The following is an 18,862-nucleotide window of genomic DNA, read 5'->3' as shown; positions in this document are numbered from 1 at the left end:
TCGAACCGGCAACCTCAGCATTTCCAAGTGGACGCTTTATCCACTGTGCCACCACAGGTCAGGCTAAAATCATTCTTAAGTGATGTTTTGTTTTGTTTTTTGTTTTTGAGAGAGACAGGAACATGGAGCTGCTCCTATATGTGCCCTGACTGAGGAATCTAACCAGCAACCTCTGTGCTCTGGAACAACTCTCCAATCAACAAGCTATCTGCCCAGGGCTTTCTTAAGTGACGTTATAAACTCAAATTAAGTCTAGTACATTGGCGAAAGCTTAACAGGGGATGAAGGATTGAGAGAATGAGAACAGTGTTGTTTTGTAAATGACACAAACTACTTTCTAGAACTAGAATAAGAAAAAATCTCTTTTACCTCTTAATATTATCATAATATTATAAGGCTGGACTTTCAATATAGTTCCAAAAATACGATTATTCATCAGATAAATTGTTAAAATCAACCCTTATCTGAAAAATATGTAAAGATAATTCTAAAGAAAACTTTTTCAGTAAGATAAATGCCTGCTGCAAGGCTATACAGTTAAATTAGGTCAAGAAAAACATTTTATTTCTAAGAGATAACATCAGGAAAAAAATTCTAAACCTTTAATCTCAGATTTTTTTACAGCAAATAGTTAAACAAGTAATCCTTCTTTGAGTGACTCAAACCCTTTATCTGGTACCTAGTACCAGATACATACTAACCATGGGTTTCTAAGAACTTCCCCAATTAAATGAGTAATCAACATAGTTTAAAAAACTTACCAGAGCATTCTCTTTTATCTGCAGATTATCTAAAGCCACATTACCTTTAAAAAAAAAAAAGAAAAATATAAATTTAATATACCAGTAAGTAAAACCTGTCATATTACAACACTGAACACTATGCTAAGTGCTAAGAAGGCATCAGTGAGCAAAGCAAATATCAAGAACCTGAAAAGCTAGTGGCATAGCCTGACCAGGCGGTGGTGCAGTAGATAAGAGGATCAGCCTGGGACGCAGAGGACCCAAGCTGGAAACCATCAAGTCACCGGCTTAAGCATGGGGTCACTGGCACGGCTGGAGACGCCACCCCACCCCTCCATCAAGGCATATATGAGAAAGCAATCAATGAACAACCAAGGTGCCACAAAAAAGAATTGATGCTTCTCATCCCTCTCCCTTCCTGTCTGTCCTTATCTGTCCCTCTCTATGTCTCTGTTTCCCATTAAAAAATAAAAAAGCTTTTGGCACAAAAGATTTGCTATATATGAACAAGAATTACTGGTTGTAGCATACTTTAGATTAGCCCAATGCAGAAGAAATTACAAAATATTTAAACTGCCTAACCTTTAAATATACAATGAGAAAGAACTTGGAGACTTTTAGACTAAAGAACTTTTAGAAAATTTGGAATGGTTAAGTCAAAATCTCAAAACAAGGACATAAAGAGACGACTAGAACAGATCAATTACCCTGTAATTTAGGGTTCTTTCCTCTATTATGTTGCCAATGAATATTTTCTATAGGAGTATGATTTTAATCTTTTAAAACTCCAAATATCTTACCTTCCCAGTGATTAGTGTTTATGGTTCTAACATTCTTGAACCCAACTTTTCTTGTTATCTATTCAGGTGTTAAGTAATAAAAATTAAAGCGATAGCGATACTGTCACATGACTCAAACTTTAAACACTGCACCTCTATTTGTTGATATTGATACTTAAATATTCTTGCTTTTATAAAAACTTAAGCAAAATAAAGTTTTCATTTCGCTTAAATCTCTAAAGATTAATAAAACTATAGTTTCAACATTAAATGCAATCATAAATTCTTCAGTTATACATTTTCTCACTCACTCATGACACATTTTTGAAAAAATAGTATTCTTCCTATGTTCTCCAAAAATATTTTTTATGCAGAATGTTTACTGAAGCACACTTTTAATTAGGGAAAGACAGAAACAACCAAAATAGTTCATAACATGCCACTACTTAAAGTTTTCACATAAATATTTTTCAATTAAGTAATTTTTTCCTCATATTTTATAGTGAATTAAAAGGGTATTTAATTTTATTTATTGCATTGTTAAAAATTTGTTTTTTGCCAGACTACAGGTTTATTCAAACAAACATTTATTAAGCACCTACTGAGTTAGGTGCTAGAGAGTAATGACTAGAACAACATCCCTTCTATTGAGGAGCTCAAAGCCTAGCAAAAGAGACTTATTTTCTAAAATCCTGTAAATATTCTATTGACATTACAAAAGAAGAGTTTACAGGATGCAAAGGAGGAACCACTGTGCTCTGCCTAGTGAGATTAAAAACTTCACACAAAAGTTTAGACTAGAAAGCTAAAGAAATATTTACCAGGTGGATAAGAAAAGAGGGCAAACAGACATCCATGAGTAAGACACATTTTAGAAATCACAAGTGGTTTGATATAGCTGGAGGATAGAAGAAAAAAATAAGAGATAAAGTCAGAAAGGCTAGCAGAGAACAGACGAACAGTTTTTAGGATGAAAAGTTCAGACTGGTCACAACAGAAAGATGAAACATGTAAAACTGAGATGACAAAATCAGAACTGTTTTAGAACCATTGCTCTAGTATCCTCAGAAATAAGCATAAACTGTCCAAATAATTTAGCTACCAGGATATTGCAATATTGATTATAATAGCAGGGGCCCTGGCCGGTTTGCTCAGTGGTAGAGTGCCGGCCAGGGCACACAGGAGAAGCGCCCATCTGCTTCTCCACCCCTCCCCCTCTCCTTCCTCTCTGTCTCTCTCTTCCCCTCCCGCAGCAGCGAGGCTCCACTGGAGCAAAGATGGCCCGGGCACTGGGGATGGCTCCTTGGCCTCTGCCCCAGGCGCTAAAGTGGCTCTGGTCGCGACATAGCGATGCCCCGGAGGGGCAGAGCATCGCCCCCTGGTGGGCAGAGCATCGCCCCCTGGTGGGCGTGCCGGGTGGATCCCGGTCGGGTGCATGCGGAAGTCTGTCTGACTGTCTATCCCCGTTTCCAGCTTCAGAAAAATACAAAAAAAAAAAAAAAAAAAAAAAAAAATAGCAGGAAGGAAGGGAGGAAGGGAGGGCCTAAAGAACTAAATGTGTAGGAAGGTTTAAATTATAATAAATCTATAAGAGAAAAAAAATAGACAAGACATGGAAAAACATTCACAAAACACTTTTTTTAAAAAGGTTAAAGAATGCCCACATAAATCCACTTTAAAAATCATACGTGTACACATACACAGAAAACAAACAACTGCAAGACTATACAACATAATAATCACAGTGTTTATTTCCATACAATAAGGTTTGTTTTCTGTGTATACATATTTAAATTTTTCTAAAATAAATTGTTGAAAACTGCAATAAAAGGAGAGAATACGAAAATACTACAGCATTATAATAAGAGGAAAGGAAAAGAATACAGGCAGTCAGGTAGCTACTATAACACACTGAAGAGAAATTAAAACCTGAATAGGCATTAACTTCACGTCGAAAAGGTAGAGTCAAGTAAAATGTTTTTTTGGAAGAACTGACTAAGATGTAATCACTGATCAAATGCAGGGATAATAAAGTAGTCATGGAAAACGAACATGTGTTTGGGAATTGGGGAAAATAATCTTTAAGAAGTATCCTATGTACAAAAACTATATAGAGTAGAAAAATATTTCTGGATTTAATTCTCTCAACCAATCAATTATAAAAAATTACAATTAGGAACTCTATTCAAATCAAAAGAAGGGTTCTACACAGATGTTAGTACATATTTGAAGCAATCCAAACTATAGTAGTTTAACAAGATCTTCTACCCATATAGAGACTTGCAAACTTGCTCATAAATTTTGACTTCGCTCCCCAGTGATATTCAACCAGGGGGTCAGATGTCACTGCGAGTGCACGGAGGTTTCCAATCTGCATCACATATGAAGTATTTCATTTAACAACTGTTAGGGCACTAACATAATTTGTATAAAAATACAAATGAAGTGGGCTGTTTCTACTAAGGTAGCACTTTGATTCTTTAATGACTATATGGCATTTAAGATGTGGAATACTGAAAACTACCAATGTGTCTAACAGTTAAACAAGTATATTTAGAAAGACAATCAAAATGATAATATTGCTAGAAGGTAGGATTTAAGAATTTTTTAATGTTTTTCAGTATTTTCTAGTTTTTATAATAATCAGATATTATATTTATGTTAAAATTATTATACAAATTATAATGGGAAAACAAAACAAAGGTAAATTCTAATATCAATATGACCTCAATATGTTTTATATAAATTGCTTCTATATCTAATATTTACCTTATCAACAGACATATTTAAAAACATCTATTTCTCCTACTTAGCATCTAGCAAACAAATGTATACTTCCCCTCTGACAAATGTGAATGTTATCTAACACACAGTAAATATAACAATGAAATAAGAACGATAAGTTTGAAAACTTATTTGCACTGAAGGAGGAGCCACTAGTCCTAATACAAAGAAAAGGGGAGGAATAGCAGCATGTTTCTTCAGATTAACAGCAGGGTAAAAGTGCATTCATTCATTAAACCATTAGATGTGTGCCTTATCTAGGTGAGGCACTGCACTAACAAGTATTCTTCCACTAAAATACATGCTTTTTCTGCAGATACATTTGTAGAAATCTCACTACTTATCCTATGAATATCAGTTAAAATAAAAATAATTTATAAGCCTAAAATTAAATATCCTTCCTAAATATCACCATTTTACATCTAACTGAATACTGAGGGAAAGGTAAAGATTTAGTTTTCCATTTCTATATCAAGAGAACATAATAATTTCATATACACAATAATTTCATATACACGCAACTAACTTTACTGCTATAGTCAGATTACCTAAAAACATACAAAGGCCCTGGGAAGTTCCTGAAAACCTGGAGAAAGGGTAAATATTTGTATCTAATCTTTAAAAAAAAAATGAGGGGTAGGGGAGAATGACTACTAATTAGAGATGGATAAACTTAATTCTGCCAGTAAGGAAGGTACTTAAAACCAAACAGTCAAGTGTGTCTAATCACATAATGTTCATAAGAGACCAAGGTAACAACAAAGTTCCACGAAGTAATTTCCTTCTGTGAGGGGCTGAAAAGGCCTAAAGGATGAGAGTTAACAATTAAGTGTAGTCTGTGTTTCAGAAGAGAAGACTTCCGAATTTGACCCTAGATGATTCTCAGTAGTAAACTAGAAACATTTTTGGATGAGCACCCATGGCTAGAGAGTCAAACATCAAGATTCAAAACTATTCTTGAAGAATATTTTATGTACCTCAGAAGGGTAAATACTAGATCAAAATTTATCTAACAATCTTTACTAAAGAACCAAAAGATGGAAATAAATGTAAATCCATTAAATTAGCTAATAACACCAAGGTAAACAGAGTTGGAGTCATCTCAAAAAATAGAAAAAGAAATGTTTCCTAAATTATAGAAAACAACCAAGTTAGTTTACTTATGAATAAAAATCAAATGGTACTGGAATAATATGGAACAAGCCTACCTAGGTCCAAGAATGGCTTTTAAAACATTTAACAGTCAAGCTTGACCAGGCGGTGGCGCAGTGGATAGAGTGTCGACCTAGGATGCAAAGGACCCAGGTTCGAAACCCCGAGGTCACCAGCTGGAGTGCAGGCTTACCAGCTTGAGCGTGGGGCCGCTGGCTTGGCTGGAGCCCTCCAGGTCAAGGTACATAAGAGAAAGCAATCAATGAACAACAAAAGTGCTTCAATGAAGAACTGAAGCTTCTCATCTCTCCTTCCTGTCTGTCTGTCCCTGTGCGTCCCACTCTTTGTCTCTCTCTCGCTAAGAAAACAAAAAAACAAAAAACACTTAATAGTCTAAAAAATAAATCAGTGGTTTTCAACTGGTATGTTACAAGAATTTTTAAATACCTGACTATTTAGTCAGGGGCACTAACCTCTTTTCCCTTAGATTATCAAATTAAAAAATGACAACAGACAACACAACAAGAGCTGTCCAGTGAGAATGAATTCAAGTTATACCTATTTGTCAGTAGGCAAAAAATAAATTTTTTGGTGTGCCGCAGAATTTTAGTAATTAGTTTATGTGTGCCATGAGATGAAAAAGATTGAAAATCGCTAAAATAAATTTGTGTTGATGTTAAATATGTTCATTCAGAAATAATCTTTCTGCACTTTCAGAGTTTTAGCTACACCTTTCTCATGGCACTGAACACAAAACTATATATATATATATATTTATATAAATTCTCAACCTGTAATTCTCAATTTATAAACTCCCAATTCTCCTCATACTACATGCTCAATAAATACTGACTTAATTGATTTAGAATGCATATTATACTGGGATAGAAACAACTATAAAAAATAAAAACCTTTATATTTTATGAAACACTTCAGATCCATTATATTACTTGATCCTCACAGCCTCTTGGTGAAGGAGGCAAGGACATGTACACAAAGCAAAAGAAACTGAGGCTTAGGAAGGTTAAGCAACTGATCTAAGATGCTATGTCAACCTAGTAAGTGGTAGAGCAAGGGCTCAAATCTTCTGTTTCTCAATGCTGTGTTCAGAAAATAACACTATCTATACCAGGGGTCGGGAACCTTTTTGGCTGAGAGAGCCATGAATGCCACATATTTTAAAATGTAATTCGATGAGAGCCATACAACAACCCGTGTACGTTACACATTATCCAATAAAAATTTGGTGTTGTCCCTTTTGAGGGTCACCAGATGGGAGCGGGGTTGGGGGCAGTGGTGGGATTCAAATAATTTAAAAACTGGTTCTCTGCCATAATGACCGTTTTAAGTATAAAAAAAAAGATATACTAAAAGGTAGTTTATTATTTCATGCATTTAATACTTAAATAAGAATAAAAGAGGTACACAAAACTAGAGTATATGAGCTTTAAAATTTCAATAAAAAATAGTTAACAAAACCTGACAAAGAACAATAAAACTGTTATTTAAGATATTTCCATATTGCTTTATAAAATCTTTTTAGGATCCTAATGTGTTAACTCATGTAAATGTTAAGGCATAGGTAATTAAACCCCTATAAATAAGACTGGTTTGACTAGGTTCAAAGGTATAATGAGTTTTATGAAATGAATAAACAAATTATTACAAGCATAGTTCCATCAAACATTTTCTCCTATGGATGGAATGAATATTACTATGGGTGCTTAGAATATGCTGTTGCACAGATGAACATTAAAAAAAGTAAGGAATGTAAATTTGTGATTTCCACATTGGGCAGCTGCCCACTTTAGAAAGAACCCTGATTACAAGTGCTATTTTAACAATCAGTTCACAGAACTCAACTAAAAATTAGGTATCGGTTCTGCCAAACCAATGCAAACTGACTGAATCCCACCACTGGTTGGGGAGACAGGTGAACAAGGTGAATGGATTAAGAAATACAAATTGGCCTGACCAGTGGCAGTACAGTGGATTAAGCATTGGCTCAAGACACTGAGGGTTCCCGTTCAAAACCCTGAGGTCACCAGCTAGAACGTGGGCTTGCCAGCATAGTGTAGGGTCGTCAACTTGAGGACAGGATCATCAACATGTTCCCAAAGTCACTGGTTTTAAGCCAAAAGGTTGCTAGCTTGAAACCAAAAGGTTTCTGGCTGAAGCCCAATGTCAATGGCTTAAATAGGTGGTCACTGGCTCCGCTCAAGCCATGTATGAGAAGCAATCAATAAACAACTAAGTGCAGCAACTTCAAGTTGATGCTTCTCCTCCCCCTCTCTTTCTCTTCCTGTCTCTTTCTCCCTTAAAAAAAAATAAAAAGTACAAATTGGTAGTTACATAAGAGTCATGGGGATATAAAGTACAACATAGGGAATATAATCAATAATATTCCAATAGCCTGACCTGTGGTGGCGCAGCTGGTAAAGCATTGACCTGGAATGCTGAGGTCGCCAGTTCAAAACCCCAGGCTTGCCTGGTCAAGGCACATATGAGAAGCAACTACTATGAGTTGATGCTCCCTGTTCCTCCCCAGTTCCTCTATGTCCTCTTTCTAAAAATCAATAAATAAAATCTTTAAAAAATAACAATAACATTTCAATAACTACATACATTGGTATAAGACTTATCAGGATAATCACTTAGTAAGTTATATAATGTCTAATCACTGGGTTGTACACCTGAAACTGATACAATATAATATTGTATGTCAACTGAAATTGAAAAATAAAAATAATTAAAAGTAAAATCTACATTTTTCCAAAAACAAAAGATAGAAATTCATGTTATGATTTATAATTATTTAAGACCATAAAGATCTATAAAACCTAATCTCTCCTCACTAATATATGAAGAAATTAAAGCCTAAAGAAATTAGGTGTTTATACCTGTGGTGGCAAAATGGATAAAGCATTAACCTAGAAATGATGAGGTCACCAGGTCAAAACCCTGGGCTTGCCTGGTCAAAGCACATACAAGAAGCAACTATTATGAGCTGATGCTCCCCTTCAATCCACCACCTTTCTCTCTCTCTCTCTCTCTCTCCCCCCTCTCTGTAAAATCAATAAATAAAATCTTTAAGAAAAAAAAGGAAGGGAGGGAGAAGGAGGGGGAGAGAGGGGGGATAAGAGGGAGAGAGAGGGAATAGGGAGGAAGGGGGAGGGAGAAGGGGAGAGAGGGAAGGAAATAAATTAGATGTCTCATCCAAAATTATACAATTAACTTGTGGCAGTGCTGAGAGCAGAGGTGGATTAAGGTTGGTTGAGGCCCTGGGCACAGAAAATATTGGGCCCCTTAAGAGAGAGAAGGGGACAAAGGGGGGGGGGGGGCTAAGGGGAACTCGGGCATGGGGAAAGATATATTCGGTGGGACACCTGAATCTATGTAAACACAATGAATTAAAATCATAAATTAAAATTTTTAAAAATAATTTTGAGAAAAAAAGAGGAAAAATAAAAATACATTAACCGTATTTTTAAATAAATAAAAAATATTATGTACTATTAATGTTAAAATTGTACATATAAAACCAAACTTGGTGTCATTAGAAAAAAGTGTAAAGTTGGGGTTTTGCGGGGCCCTTCAGAAGTCGGGACCCAGGGCACTCGCCCACTGCACCCGCCATTAAATCCACCTCTAAGAATCAGAACCTATGTTTCCTGATTCCCTGAGCAATGTTCCTAATATAAAACACAGAAATTAATCCAAAGCTGTGATTAAACCTTTGAGTATGTAAGTCCTCATGCCTCCTGACCATCATTTAAAATAAATCGAGTATGATCAATTTATTTTAAAAATGTGTAAGGCAACATTAAAAAAAAAAGGCAAATATATGTTCTTGTTTCCATAAACTGGTTATCAAACAAACATTATTTTAAGTTAATAAAACTAACTGGAACTAATTTCGTTTTTTGAAAAAAACTCACTCCTGGGGTCAGCAAGCATAAAAAAACTCACAATTCAAAGGGTTAAAAAAAAAAAATGAACCAAGAAACAAAAATGCTATGCCCCAGGCCATTAAACAAGCTTTGTATATTGTAAAATAATAAAAATGTTTGTATTTATTCTTTATTTAAGATTTACTTTACGTATCTATAACGTAAGCACTCATTTATTTAAAAGTATAGCAAAATACTCAGGCACTCATTTTCAAAGAAGTGAGCTAAAGTAAATGAATGGTCGTTTTTTTGAGCATAAATCAAGTTACTTTAATAACTAATGTTTTAGCAAATAGTGAAGAAAATATAAAGTGATTCATTTCAATTGAATATAGCTCCTCAACTTAAATGAATCAATCTGGACGCCTTTTAATATGAGTTCACAGTGACTTTGTCTTGGGAGGGAAAAGCAGGAGGGAGAGGAAACAATAAACTCTTACTCTTTCCACTTCCCTACTGAAACAGGAAGTCTTGGCAAAGAAAGCTGGAAATCTGCCATATTACCACTATCTCCCTTTCCAGTACACTTCAGGGATCCCATAGTAGTGAGTAATGTGGCAGAGCTTCCTAGCAGAATGATTACCACAGTACCAACTTCCAGTTTTATTTCTAGAAAAGAGGTTAATTTTAAATTTTTGATGCTATTTAAAGATGTAGAAAGGTGTTTTCTTTTTTTTTTCTTTTTTTTTTTTCCTTCTTTTCCAAGTAAGAGGAGAGGAGATAGAGAGGCAGACTCCCACATGTGCCCTGATGGGGATCCACTCCGCAACCCTAGTCTGGGGTTGATGCTGTGCCCAACTGGGGCCATTATCACAAGCTAGCTAATTTTGGTACCTGAGGAGAAGGCTCCGGTGAGGCAGCCTCAGCGTCTGAGGCAATAAGCTCAAACCAATCGAGACATAGCTGCGGGAGGAGAAGAGAAAAAGAGAGAGAAGGGGGAAAGGGAGGGGTGGAGAAGCAGGTGGGTGCTTCTCCTGGGTGCCCTGACTGATAATTGAACCAGGACATCCAAATGCCAAGCCAGTGCTCTACCACTGAGCCAACCAGCCAGGACAGAAAGGTCTTCAATTTAAATTTTTAAGCATTGCTTTAATTAATGATAGCTAAACCTAAACATATTACAATATTAAAATTTTTATTTTGTATTTTACATCTAGACTAGCTAATATGAAATGTGGTTTTCACTACACCAAATGTTGGCTGGGAGGAAAGAATTAAAAAATATTTCTCTACAAGTTTAGAAATACCTAGATATGCTGTTTTATGTGTCAAGGTAAAAAGAAGCAAAAAGGTCTGCATTTGCTTGCATTCTCAAGATCCCTACAACTACCTATTAAGACAATGTAATGAATCAGATTTGGATTCACAAACATCAGCAAAAGACTGGTTTCATTTATGTTATCATATATATTTCATGACTGTGGCCTTTGCTCGCCAGAATTGAGTGAAGAACAAAAAGGATCATTTTTATCATAAAGGCAGAGCAAGTAGCAGTACGACTTATCTATGGAAGGAGCACAAGCTGCTCTGGCCGTGTTCAAATCACACAAGTTTAAAGCCAGAAAAGATGACTGAATAATCCTCTCATTTACAGGTAAGAAACAAGTTGTCACTATCAAGTAATTTTCCGAAAGCCACACACCTAAGCAGTAATCACAGACAGAATTAGATCCCAGGTTTCCTCCCTCCTTATGCTGCTCTGCTCCAACAAAATCTGGCAGCTGATGGAAAAGTGTCAGGGGTGCTGAGGTGAAGGGACAGTAACAGTAATCAGCACCGGCTCAGCCTGGTTTGCCGAACTACAAACTGAGGGTATTCCACCTGGCTCCTACTCCTGGTCACCTTACATCCAACACATCACAGCCTCTCAGTGCAGTATATTCTACTTGGCAAATGGAAACAAGAGTAGCAGAATTCTGAATGGAGGATTTTCCTGCCTTTCCAGTCAATCACTTTGAAAAACCAAATTAACAAAGGTTCTTCATATCAAACACTACTACTTAAACCAAATTGCAAAAGATCTAGCATTTCAACATACCTTGTCAAAAGGTTGTTACTCTTAAAACAGTTATATCCTGGAAACACCTCAAATGGCCAAAGGCTATGCAATTTATTTCCTGGTAGCACTTTGTGGAGAACAAAAACCTAGATAAACCTTCCTACCTGCCAAGGCAGCACTATGCCCACCAGGTACTTTTCTGAACCTTTGAAAAACCTGACTAACAAACTAACTAGCAGGTAATGTAAGTATTCTGAGTGTAAACTCAAATGCAAATAGGTTTTGTTTCTTTTAAGAAATTTGTTTGGAAAATGAGAAATGTTTACCTATGTAGTGTTAGCTTTACACAAAATTACCACACTATAGAATATGAATACCCACCTGACCTGTGGTGGCACAGTGGATAAAGCTGTGACCTGGAACATTGAGGACTAGGTCAAGACTCTGGGCTTGCCCAGTCAAGTCACATATGGAATTTGATGCTTCTTGCTCCTCCCCCCGTTCTCCCTCCTTTTCTCTCTCTCTCTCTCTCTCTCCCTCTCTCTCTCTCTATAAAATAAAGTCTTAAAAAATATATATGAAAACCCTAAAATCTGAAGTCTAGAAGAAACATACAAAAATAAAGTCAAACACTGCTGCCTGACCAGGAGGTGGCGCAGTGGATAGAGCATCAGACTGGGACCCGGAGGACCCAGGTTCAAAACCCCAAAGTTGCTGGCTGGAGCGTGGGCTCATCTGGTTTGAGCAAGGCTCACCAGCTTGAGCCCAAGGTCGCTGGCTTGAGCACAGGGTCACTCAGTCTCCTGTAGGCCCCCAGTCAAAACATATGAGAAAGCAATCAATGAACAACTAAGGTACCACAATGAAGAATTGATGCTTCTCATCTTTCTCCCTTCCTGTCTGTCCCTACCTGTCCCCGTCTCTCTCTTTCTGTTACTTGTCACACACACACAAAAAAGTAAAAAAATGCACGCTGTCTTCCATCACTCAGCTAGGTTTATCATCAGTATTAACAGTTTAATAACTATAATCATATACAAAAGATTTTCAAATTCTTTATCTCACAAAGTTATTTCTCCATTTCACAGATAAGAAAACTGAAATGTAAAGAATGCTTCTCCAATTTAAAGGCAACATCTGTATAATACTTCCTGATTCTAGACATTCAAATAATTATCTCCATCCTTCTCACTCTACAACTTTTTATCCACATGCCTGTATGACTGTATATACATAGCACAGTGATAGCACTGCGACTGGCTCGCCTTGAAAGCTGGAAAGCCCACTAGTGGGCAGGAGGGACCAGGTTGACCAGCACTGCAAAAGTGGGTGGTGTTTATAAAAAGGTTCGCTATCACGGACACAGCACAATCTTTTTCAAATTATGTTAACATTTTTATTCTTAAAATTACTTTCTGGTATCATCCAAGCAAAGATTATGCCTTTTAAACATGATTATCATTCAGTCATTTCTTAAGACATTTCTTTCTTTCTTATAAATTTCATGAGACATATAATGCCTCTAAGTTCTTTTTTACTTCTTTCTACAACTTGTTCAGCATCCTGAGGTCTTCTATAAATGCAGAAGACAACCTCAATATTTTCCTTAGACTGTGGTTTCTCAAAGGACATTTTCCGCTGAGTAATTCTTTGTCCTGGGACCTACCCCCTAGATACCAGTAGCACACTTTTGCCCCTTATTGTGACAACCAAAAATGTCTCAGACATTGCCTAATTTATTCTTGGGGCAAAGCCATCCCTGGCTGAAAATCACTGCCTTGGCCTTCCTAGTCAAATACTCCACTGAAGAAGTATCAACTTAGTTTTGGTATCCAAAGAATATTAATATCAACTGTATGAAGTTTTCCAGGTTGAATTCTTCCTTTATTCAAGATGTTAAAATCTAACATTAAAAAAAAACTGAAAAAGCCTAATTTTGTGACATATAAACCTTATTTGCTAAAGCAAACAGTTCTCAAATAAGATTGTTGTAGTAATGTTATAGTAATTAAATATATAGAAATATAAAAAATATGGAAGATATATAAAAATTAATTAAGATATAATATTAAAATTAAGGAAATTAAACAAAGTTATGCCATCTGGATAGGAATAAACATAGTGTGTGCAGATGTGATAAACAGACTCTAACTTTCAAGCAGGGCCCAGTTAGCATGTGTGAAGGTATACATAGATAAGAAGTGGCTTGCCTGACCTGTGGTGGCGCAGTGGATAAAGCATTGACCTGGAAATGCTGAGGTCACCGGTTCGAAACCCTGGGCTTGCCTGGTCAAGGCACATATGGGAGTTGATGCTTCCAGCTCCTCCCCCCTTCTCTATCTCTCGCTCCTTGCTCTCTCTTTCTCTCTCCCTCTTTCTCTCCTCTCTAAAAATGAATAAAAATAAATTAAAATAAATTAAAAAAAGAGGTGGCTTGATGTCGTAACTTTGTAAATTAACATAAATAAGAAGCTTCCCTAGGAACATCTTAAAAGTGGTTTGATGTAACATTTCAGTAGATTAACATAAAAAGGGCTCCCTGAGAGGAACTCCCAAAAAAGTGGTTTGAGGTGATAATCCTGCAGATTGACACCCGTTAGAAGGCGTTGGCCAAAAAATGTACTAAAGCTGAGGGACCCCTGCTGCTGTAGTCACCCAGACTCCAACGTGAACATGAACTGTCTCCACACCACTCTGAGCTCTGACTAAAGACAGCCGAGAGGAACACGCAGAACACGCTGATGGGCCCCCTTAAGCTGTACCCAGGCACACCAAAAGGATTTGTAATAAATTGCCATGTGATTCTTGCAACTAACTTGTGTGTCAGTTGTTTTTCCTCCGGTGGCAGTTGGTGTTGTCACTATCAGTAGCATCCTCATAGCCGCCTCAAGAGTAGTCTCGAAGAGGCTGCAGCCCTGCTGATAAGCAGGAGTATCCCACTGCACTGGGAAGTCGAATCAGGGACGCCTGACCAACGTGGAGCTTGGGCTCTACTGGGACAACTATATAAAAACTTCAGTTTGGATGTATAAAGATCAGCTATTTTATTAAATTGACTTAATATTCCCCCTTATTTACCATAAAAAGCTTAAGATAAATTTCAATAATATCTCAAAGACCAGAAATAGCCAACTCACATATTCTGCCCTTCTATTTTAATGGGAGAATTAGTGTTATAAATAAAATAGTCTGAGCAATAACTGTAAAAGCTCATGACTTCTAGCTTCCTTTATAACGACCATAAAAATAAAAAAGCAACAAAACATTACAGAAGTGGGCTGATAAAGCTGAGGGAATCCCTGAATGGACTTCCACTGGATGCAATTCCTCAAAGAAAAAAAAGGGGGGGGCTCAGGCCTTTATAAAGTTGATGTTGGCCACTAGCAGAATACCGTATTCTAAATAGAAGAAAATGAGATGAAAGGAAAGTCGCTTTTCCTATATTTCACCAAAAAGGAGTAAATGAAATAAAATTATGGCATTTTCATTTTAATTGTGAAAAAGTTCAAAATCCTATGGCAAATTTCCACAGGAAAAACATTTACATTAGAATTACAGAATATTGGCTCTGGAAGGACCCTTAGATGTTACCTATTTCAATCTCTAATTTTAAAGAAAAAAAAAAAAAAAAAGGAAAACAAGATTTGGTAGGGAAGCAATCTTCTAATGTATCCAAAAACTTTATTGCTTTAAAAATATTGTCTGAGGTAAACAGGGCACAATATTGTGGAAGTAATTTTGAGTATTACATTATCTGGCATGATTTTTGTCTATTAAAGTTTTAAGATGAAGAAACGAAGGCCAAGTAAAGTATATAAATGGCTTGTCCAACACAACCACCTAGAATCCAGGTTTACTAAATGCTAGCCCAGTGCCTTTTCAGATTTCAAATAACATACACAAACTAGAAGGAATAATTTGTATTAGACAGTATTCTTAAGAAACACTTTGTCCCTGCAGAAGGCATTGGATGTATAATTCCTTAAGTGTCTCCTTCTTTACTTATTAGGACATGTGAACCAAACACTACTGTTGAGCAAGCCATACAAACCAATCAAATGATCAGGAACTATTAAAAGCAGGCTGCTCCACACTTAAGGCAGCACTCAGTAAATGATCCTATTAACAACATTGCCCAATATGGTTCACATATGTAATTACAGCTGACCCTTGAAAAAGGCAGGATTTATAAACTCCGAGTATAGCCTGACCAGGTGGTGGCACAGTGGATAGAGCAGGGGTCAGGAAACTTTTTGGCTGAGAGAGCCATGAACACCACATATTTTAAAATGTAATTCCGTGAGAGCCATACAACGACCCGTGTACGTTATGAATTATCCAATAAAAATTTGTTGTTATCCCAGAGGACAGCTGTGATTGGCTCCAGCCACCCACAACCATGAACTTGAACAGTAGGAAATGAATGGATTGTACTACATGACAATGTTTTATATTTTTAACATTATTTTTTTATTAAAGATTTGTCTACGAACCAGATGCAGCCATCAAAAGAGCCACATCTGGCTCGCAAGCCATAGGTTCCCGACCCCTGGGATGGAGTGTAGGACTGGGACGCAGAGAACCCAGACTCGAAACCCAAAGTCAACGGATTGAGCTTTGGCTCATCTGGTTTGAGCACAGCTCACCCGGTTGAAGCGAAGGTCGCTGGCTTGAACAAGGGGTCACTCGGTCTGCTGTAGCCTGCCCCCCCCCCCGGGGTCAAAGCAGATATGAGAAAGCAATCAATGAAAAGTTATGGTGCTATAACGAAGAATTGATGCTTCTCATCTCTCTCCCTTCCTGTCTTTCCCTGTCTCTATCACAAAAAAAAAAAAAAATCCGAGTATAAGGGGACCCACAAAGTTCAAACACATTCAAGATTCAACTGTATCAATTTTAGGAGCCAGTTTAACATAAAAAGTTTAACATAAAAAGAAACACGGAGAATAAATATAACGTATTTAATCCAATATAATAAAATACTATTATTTCAACATGTAATCAACATAAAAACTTATATACTACATTCTTATTTTCAAAACTTGTTGTGTATTTTATACTTATAGCATGTCTCCATTCGCACTAAACATATTTCAAGTGCTCAAAGGCCACAGTCGATTTGCTCACTGAATTAAAAGAAATTCTTTGATTTTCCTCCAAAGCTGACAAAAATCGCCAAGTCTTTTGTAGAATTAGAAAGTATCGTCAATGTTTCCAAAGCTTGACGCGTAATTAGTGCAAAAATTATGCTTTTTAAAGAGGATATAAGCATACTCCTTTCTGTCCACTTCAATACACTTAACGCCTAAAAAGAAAAGCTGGTGTAAATTCTTGGGCTTGCACCTAATTAATGAGGATGCTGGTCGTGGCTTGAATTCCTTCCTATTGCTCCAAAACAAAACTGAAACTCTTCTTGTTAAGGGAAATGCAAAAACGTAAAAAAGAAATCGCTGTCTCCGAATCTGACAATATTGGGTAAGAAGCCCTCTGAACCCGCCTTTCGCAATGCTCTTCCCTGGCCATCCCTTCCCAAAGCCTGCAATCCTATGGAACGAAACCAGCTCCTGGTCGCTATTAAATGCCGGGATTAACTGCGAAAGGCAATTTTCCTTCTTTTCATTGATGTCACTTTATTTGAGCGTGTGCGACCACGCAACCATCCTCACTCCACGAGGTGCCGGAGCTGTGGAACCAAACAGGGCGCGCCGAGGGCTGAGCAGGGGCCTCCCAGGGTATGCAGGGCGGGACAGAGCAGGGGCCTGGGCCTCAGGGACCCGGCTGCGCGAGCGCAACCGCGCGCATCTCCCTATCCGGGCTGGTCCGCCAGGACCTAAGGGAGGCAGAGGTGGGCACAGGCCTCCGGGCGCCGCGCACCTGCCGCCGGGGAGGGGGAGCCCCGCCGGCAAGCTGGCGGGAGGCGGGGTCTCGGGCGGCTCAGGGAGCAGGGCCGGGGCTGCAGCTGGGGCCAGGAGCCCGCAGCGTGGGCCCTCAGCCCCCCGGCCGCGCCCTCTCGCTTACCGCCCCAGATCCCCAGCTTCAGCTGGGACTTGTTCAGGTTCTCCACATAGTCCCCCAGGAAGCGGTTCAGCAGGTCCGCGACCACCGACTCCAGCACCATGGTGGGACTCAGGCGGCGGGAGAAGGCGGAGCCGGAACGGCAGGGCGCAGCGGAGGGCGGTGACCCGCACGACGAATGACAGCCCCTCGGGCGCCGGCCCGCCCCCGCGCTGCGCGTGACCCTGACTGTGCGCAGGCGCGCCGCCGCCGCCGCCGCCGCCGCCGCCGCCGCTGGGACCCGAGGTGCGTGGACCCCGCCCCAATCTCACACCGCCTGGTGCAGTTGCACCTCCTGCCAGCGGAGGGCGGGCGGAGGAGCGGAGGGGAAGCTGGCCTTCAGTCTGCCTAGGCAGCGATCCCCGGCGGCTGCACCGGAGGAGAAGGATATTAATTAAAGGCGGGGCAAGAGTTACTGAGCACAGGCACATCTATGTGGCAGCCCCGCTTGGCCGCCTTCGCCTTCCATTGACTTCGAGTCTGCGGAGAGCTCAACTCTGTAGGGGAGAAGCAGCTGCGACCGGCCTGATGCCACCCGACGGGCGCGGCGCTTCCCAGACCTGGTGTCCATGCTGAACACCTCCTAAGCCACCACCCCTTCAGGTGGGAAATAGGAGGCTCTGCACCTTTGTTCCACTACATACCAAGGCCGGCAGGGGCAAGGTCTCCCCTTTTTTGCTTCCTGAAAATACTCTTTAATAATTTAAAAGTGAGAGGTGTATCATAAAATGGCAAATAAAGTGGGAACTGAATATGCATTTCTTAACTCATTCTTTTACAACCTTCTGTGTTTGTTTGATTTGCTTTTAATTAACTCAGGTTTTTTTGGGAGGGGGTTTGTTTGGTTTTTTTTTGTTTTGTTTTTTTTTTGAGAGACAGGAAGGGCGAAAGATGAGAAGCATCAATTGAAATCTGCAGCACTTTATTCAATGATTGCTTCTCATATATGCCTGGGGCGGGGGTCCAGCTAAGCTAGTGACCTCTTGCTCAAGCCAACAACCTTAGTTATCTACCTCACTAAGAAAACAAAGAACAAAACTGGTATTTCATTCATTCAAGGGCTGTCAATGTTATTGAAACTTACCCATTGACAAACCAATTCTTTTTAAAGATCTGGACTTTTTTTTCTAAAATATATTTTAAAAGGCTGTGGAGATACAGTAAACAAGTAAATATCAGACATAATAGGTTATTTGTAGTCCTTAGCATTTAGTAACTGCTTTGCTATACAACCGCTGAAAAATTATGTTAATTGTTCTTAAACAACCACTGTAAGACTGAGTGTGGCCTCCCAAAATGTATATGTTGAAATCCTTACCCCCAATATGATGGTATTAGGAGATGGGGTCATTAGGAGGAAATTGGGTAACTAGGCAGAGCCCTGGTAAAGGGAAGATACCC

At 38.6% G+C, this 18,862-nt stretch overlaps 1 protein-coding gene across 4 annotated transcripts in view; it reads right to left on the bottom strand.

The window, feature by feature from the left end:
• The window catches only part of VPS13C (vacuolar protein sorting 13 homolog C), a 223,006-nt gene extending 205,303 nt beyond the window's left edge, over window positions 1–17,703 (bottom strand). For all 4 annotated transcript variants that reach the window (XM_066274748.1, XM_066274749.1, XM_066274750.1 and 1 more), the window contains exons 1-2: window positions 17,426–17,703; window positions 762–805 (exon numbers count right to left, since the gene is read on the bottom strand). In XM_066274748.1, the coding sequence (XP_066130845.1) occupies window positions 762–805; window positions 17,426–17,525 (144 nt within the window). In that variant the 5' untranslated portion in view covers window positions 17,526–17,703. The remainder of the gene's footprint in view (window positions 1–761; window positions 806–17,425) is intronic.
• Window positions 17,704–18,862: the final 1,159 nt, after the last annotated feature.

The sequence above is a fragment of the Saccopteryx bilineata genome, chromosome 4, assembly GCF_036850765.1.
Source record: "Saccopteryx bilineata isolate mSacBil1 chromosome 4, mSacBil1_pri_phased_curated, whole genome shotgun sequence".
Classification (NCBI taxonomy): Eukaryota; Metazoa; Chordata; class Mammalia; order Chiroptera; family Emballonuridae; genus Saccopteryx; species Saccopteryx bilineata.
The sequence above is the reverse complement of the archived record's forward strand: the minus strand, read 5'-3'. Positions and strand labels throughout refer to the sequence as shown.